The sequence below is a fragment of the Gymnodraco acuticeps genome, unplaced genomic scaffold, assembly GCF_902827175.1.
Source record: "Gymnodraco acuticeps unplaced genomic scaffold, fGymAcu1.1, whole genome shotgun sequence".
Classification (NCBI taxonomy): domain Eukaryota; kingdom Metazoa; phylum Chordata; class Actinopteri; order Perciformes; family Bathydraconidae; genus Gymnodraco; species Gymnodraco acuticeps.
In genome coordinates, this window is record NW_022992126.1 from 2,695,382 (window position 1) to 2,701,514 (window position 6,133).

Here is a 6,133-nt window from a genome sequence, read left to right on the forward strand (position 1 = left end):
TGATGTCTGACCTGGTGTGGGAATTGCGACACCTTCTTTGCATTAAAACCCAGGTGAGAACTGGCAGCTAGCTATATAAAGACCCCCTCCGTCCCACTGACCAAAGCACTGACTGCAAGGTTACCATTTGGAACCTTGAACCAAACCACAGACAAATCATTTTAAGCTTCATTTTTCGTAACTTTTCTGTAACTCGTTTTTTTTAAACAAATTGCAACATTTTTATTTTGCAATCCATCTATTTTTCCGTAAAAAAATGGCTTTTTCTATTAGCCTTGTCTTTTTGTCAAGCTGGACAGCTGTAGCTCTTACATTCCCTCACAATGCTTTTGACAACATTATTAAAGGGTCAAGAGTCGAATTTGAATCATCTGGCAGCGGACCGATTGAACCTGTCCGGGGAATAGTGAGGGTTGTGCAGCTGGACCCTCGTACCCTGGCCCAGTCAGGGTTCCTGAGACCGGGGCTCACATCCAGAAGAGTCCCTTCCCTCAACTCCAGGCTCTCCTTCCCTGCTTTCCTGTCTCACGGGCGTCCAGGGCTGGCCCCAGCTTCCAAGACCTCAATGAGTCCGTTACACCTCCTGCAACCTAAAGGCCACACTCAGATGGATCTGAAGAAGAGACAAGGCCTGCAGATGTGGCAGAGAGCCGTCCATAAAGGAGACAAGATAACTCTGCCTGTCAACCTGAAGGACACCAAACAGACATGCACTGCAGTGCCTTTTACTCAGGTAAAATTTCAAGGCTTTTATTGTCATTCGTACTGCTACAGTGTTGTTATGTCGATGACATTCTTAGGTCACAGGCTCCTCCAACAGTGCAACACAATAAAACAGATACAATAGTGCAAGTAAATACAATACAAGAGGTTTTTATATAATGTCTTACACCAGGATTTTATTTCCTTTATCTATCTAATAGATGTCAGTGCCAGTGTCAGTTCCAGATAAAGAACATTATCACACAGTTGAATAGAATATAGCTTTGTTATGAAGTGTTTATTTTTCAGTGGCAATGAGTCTGTTTACTCATAAAGCTAATTATTGCTCTGGTGGAGGATTAGCTGTAATGGTGTGGAGCTACATAAACAAATATTGTTGATTTTTACAACCTCAGAGGTAAATTAACTCTGACAATATTGCCTAATCTTACCGTTCTCTGTCATCCTCCCAGCGTGTGACGGCAGACGGATGCGACACGGTGACGGTGCACAACAGGCTGTGTTTCGGCCAGTGCAGCTCGCTGTTCGTCCCATCCGTTGGGGAGTTTTCCGGGCTGGGAACTGCGACAGGGGCCCTCCACCACCGGGCCCCCTGCTCCCGCTGCTCCCCGTCCAAAGTTCATAATGTGGCTGTGCCCCTGCGCTGTGGAGCCCAGGTCCGGCTGAAGCAGGTGATGGTGGTGGAGGAGTGCAAGTGTGAGACGGGTCGAGAGGAAAAAAGTGCTGAAGCTTCAGCTCTCGCACATCTGTAACTGCAATGCTGCTGTTAAAATCAGGGGATAGAGGGGAAAGTAAAGATTCTCATTTGGATTGACACCTTTTTCTCCATCCAATCACTGCTAAGACATGGACACTATTCTTTCTAATATATGGGATAAATGTTGACAGTTGTAATGATTATTTACATATGTGTATGTGTTTGTTAATGAGTCTGAATGTGTTATTCAGATACAAATATTCTGGTGTTTATTCCACCACTGATAGATGACAAAGTGACCTATATTTTGGTCATGCAATTTTCTGTTGCAACAGATGGAGCTGTCCACACTGGACTTGTGTTACTGTTCAAACCGTGTTTAGATTAATCTAAACTGAAATATTGTGATCTGTATAATATTGTCATTAAAATGTCCTATTTGTCCACATTCCCTTTGCCTGGCAATGCTAATTAGCTTTTCACCAACACTAGTTACATTTCCAAGTGCTATTTAGTTTGCATGCAAAGCTCGAGTAAAAACATGAAGAGCTTTTGTTGTTTTTTTTCCACTCACTCTTGTATTCAAGTGCTCAAGTATCAGCTCCTATATTTTATTAAAAAGCCTTGTTCCACCGACTTTTAGCACATAGCACTTACATCTGAAACTAGAGAGCAAACGAGCTATTGAGCACGGGTACTTAGCAGTAAGCAAACATAATTGTTTCAGCATGGCCCCCCTGAATTATGTATAGGAACCACCTATTCTCATGCCCAATCTCTTTTCAGCGTAGTTGTGGGAATTTGAACATCATTCACCACAGATGCACTTCAGCGAGTAGGCATGTGTGATTATGTGTGTATGTGCTTTTTTTCAGTTAGGGCCCATAAAACCTATTATTCATTTATATCCTGGCACCTGGGCCTGGTAAAGTGAACTCATCCCACACATCCCTACATACATTCCCAGAGGAGCATAAAGAAGGGGGCTCTTTACCATGCCTTGGCATGTTGTCAAAATGACTGTTTAGATGGCCATTTGCATTCACGTGGGCTTTCTGAAAAAGTGAAAGCGTTCATTGCACTACGGGGGTGCATTGAGTCCCTTGGATTCCATTAGCATGTGATTAACATCTTGGGTTGATGGCTATATTTTCCAAGATTGATGGGACAAATATTTGCCCAGGTCTTAACTATGAAGAATTAGGGGCCACTTTTAATCAGGCACTTGTCTTTATCGAAATATGCATGGTGGAGGTTGTGAGGCTCATACATCCATCTTGACGATGATGAAATTCAGCTTCATCAACTCTCATTCCTCATAGTATTTAAGGTTGTGAAGTCTGAGTTGTGAATTTGTATACATTTCGGCCATTATACAATACCGCACTTAATATTTATAATAGGCTAATATACACTTGTGTGTCGGTGCTCTGTCCTGAATCATGATCTCGCTATCTATTCTTTCCGAACTCTGTTCCACTCATGTTTAAATCTTTTGTCAATTTGTATTAAAGAAAAAACACAACAAAAAACAAAGGAGATAAATAAGAAAATGGGCATAGTGATGGGAGGGGAAGCAGAAGGGGGGGGGGGTTGTTGATTGAACAAACAAGGTGCACAAGAGAGTGCACCACTTAGCAAGACAGATGTCAGCCCCTTTGCATTGTGGGATCCGGCGGAGCACTCCTGCGTCATTAAGGATGGCCTGGTTCCCATGGCGAGAGGAAAGGAAGGAGCGAAAGGAGGAGGGCCCGCTGCCAAGTTCAGCACCTCGGGGATCAGATCAGCGTCACGGGGTGCTAAGTGGCCTAGTTAGCGCTTTAAAACGCACAATGAGCTGCCTGCTCTTTCTCTCTGTGTGTAGGCCTTTTAACTGTCAGACATGGAAATGGTTGGGAGGTGTGTGTGATGTGGGGGGGCTCAAACTATATCAGTTCAATCAAGGTGTATCAAGGTGAAAGTGAATAGATTATAGAATTTGAGACCTGCACGTTTACATCAAAGTTTTACTTTGAAATGTTTTTCTCTAGACTGCGGATACAGTTAATTAACCGTGAAGTGTGGTTATTTTGGGATTTGGTAATTGGCTTGAAAACAAATATTCCCAGGTTACACTTTGATGCCATACATCTTGTGTTTTTCTGGTTGTCCTTCTGTATGTAAAAGCTGTGCGTATACCAAATGGTGCTAAGCTAACTTGCTGAATAGATCAGGGAGAGAAAGGTCCATCAGGTTTCCCCGGCTGTGTGGGGCTGTTCTATTTTGTGCTTCTCCACCATGTTAGATCGAACCAGACTGGACTACGGATCAGACTCATAGATCTGGCATCAGCAAATGAGAGCGAACAGGGGTCCATCATGCACTCTCAGGAGCGAAACTGGGATGGTGATAGGCCTGTTAAGTCATAAACCAGACAGAGTTCCCTCACCTAAATCCCCCTCGTGCAGGTTTAGTGCTGTAGGTGTGGGCCCTAGGTGTGATGGTGTCTTGACCACAGCTAACATCTCCCGCCCCACTGATACGCTGTTACGCTGTTACATGATCACTCGCTGTGGTGTTAGTCTGGACCAGCTGGACAGAGTTGGCTCTGCAGGAGATGGGGCCCCGGGCTCAGCCTGCCAGCCTTCTGCCTGGCTGCCAGCCCGCCTGCCAGGCTGTGTGCTGGGTGTGAGCAGGACAGAGGAAGGTGTAGCCTGCGGATGTGGACAACATCAAAGTTTGTCATTGGATACACATCCTACAGTGGTTTATGTGGTATACTACTAACCCTGCTCAAAGTTACGCAACTAATGTTTAGGATAAAAATGTTGTATGTCTTAAGGCTTTCTTAACACAATAGTCAGGTCCTTATATTGAGCTTTCGGCATTCATTCTTTCTGTTCAGACTGGCGATTATGAATTCTTTTTTTATTGAAAAAATACCATGCAAATCTTTTTAAAAGGAAGTTTATATTTTAAGCTTTCGAAGTTGCCCACTTGATATCATTTTCAATAATATCATATTGGACTGATTAACTGATTAAAGAAAGCTAAAAAGTTTTAGAGTATCTTTAAAAACTGCTTAAAAATAAATGAAAAACTCAAATATATATATATATATTATTTTTAATTTTTTACTATAAGTATTATACCTTTTTACCTTTTTGAATATGCTTTGAGAAATAATACATGATGTTTGATTAAATGTTCTGGTTCAGTTATTTCTAATATATGGTAATTAACTCTATTGTTCTATATCCAGCAAAGACTAAAAGAGTGGTATTTCGCTAAATATATAAGAATGTAATCAATAAACCTAATTTAAAAAAAATCTATTTAACTGTAATGTATAAAGTATATATTATTTTGGTTGATATATAATTTGCTTCTGTAAGTCAAGTAGATGAGAAAGACAGACCTTTTATCGAGAACACCTACTTGCAGATAACAAATTTGAATATTTAGTTGTGTGTTTGTTTGCGTTGTTTGTCTGACTGTACTCGTTCTGATTGAAGCCTCAGTGTGGCAGCATTATGGTTGAGTGTTGAGCTGTCAGTCAACCCTCTGCTGCAGTGTGATGATGATCGCAATGTCGCTGTGGCAGGTGCGGTCCTGCATGCCATGCAGGTGATGTCTCTCATGCTCACTTAGCTAATGACTCCAATTAAAGTAATTAAGAGCTGGCACGCTGAAACCTGCTAGACCGCCCGCTGCCAAACCATCCATTCCCCTTCACCGCCGCCCACCTCGGCTAGTACCACTACAAGTACAACCATCCATTGCACTGCTTTACTCTCCTGTCTTTTTCTTAATGTTTCTCTCATGGGCACCTCACTCTCTCCCAGCCACAGCCGTTCTGTGCGCCTCTGCTCCTGCTTTGGCCTTTAAAGAAACATGAAGCCTAAAATCAGCTAAACGCTCCACTCCAGAAGCACTTAAGAGACCCTCAGCTCAACTTATTGTCACAGAGACAGCTATACGGAAGGGAAAGAGTGGAGGCCGGGTCCAGCAGGAGAAAGAGGGGAATAAAAGAGGGAGAGGGGATGCAAGCCAGGTCTTAACGAGGGTAGAGATAATTGTTTTGTTTTGTTAGGGGCCCTTCTTCAGCGTGGAGGGAGTTGAAATGACACGCCACACATGGTTTTTGGATGAAGTGGGCAAAGGGAGGGGTGGAGGGCTTGATGCAAGAGTGGTGAAAGTGAAGAGGAGGGGGCTGCACCACAGAAAAAGTGGTCATACGTAGCACATAAAAAAAGGGTCTAACATTACAATGTTCTACATGTCCTTTACCCTCACAAATTCCAATGAAACTTTGCTTATGGTCACGCACATTTTTGTCTCCCACTCACGGAACCTCTAGAAGATTTCAATGTCAAAATACATATTAATCACAGAGAACTTCAATATCACAGTCCACAAATTCCAACAGTGGGAAAGATCGCAGCGGGCCGAGCTGGAGACAAAACTTTGGCAAACATATGAATCTCTGGTGTCTTGATGTTCTTTCAACACTTGGATTTGCAGACTGATAGTTGATGTGCCTGGATTTGTAGCTGGCATGGCAGTGCAAACACATTTCCAGAATCTGATGTGAGAAATAGACTTTGATGTGAACCCTGGATTTACCTCCCTCTGTCTTCCTCATGTGTCCGTCTACTCCGGCCCAAAACCCTTTATATTTTTCTTTAACGTTTGATCAGAAGTGAGAAGTGCTATAGTGGCTTGCTATAAATA

At 42.8% G+C, this 6,133-nt stretch overlaps 1 protein-coding gene across 1 annotated transcript; it reads left to right on the forward strand.

The window, feature by feature from the left end:
• The first annotated feature begins 118 nt into the window (after positions 1-118).
• dand5 (DAN domain family, member 5) lies at positions 119-1,870 on the forward strand. The gene is made up of 2 exons (XM_034203507.1): positions 119-733; positions 1,176-1,870. The coding sequence occupies exons 1-2, from the start codon at positions 257-259 to the stop codon at positions 1,473-1,475; spliced, it is 777 nt and encodes a 258-aa protein (XP_034059398.1). The 5' UTR covers positions 119-256; the 3' UTR covers positions 1,476-1,870.
• The last annotated feature ends 4,263 nt before the right edge of the window (positions 1,871-6,133 follow it).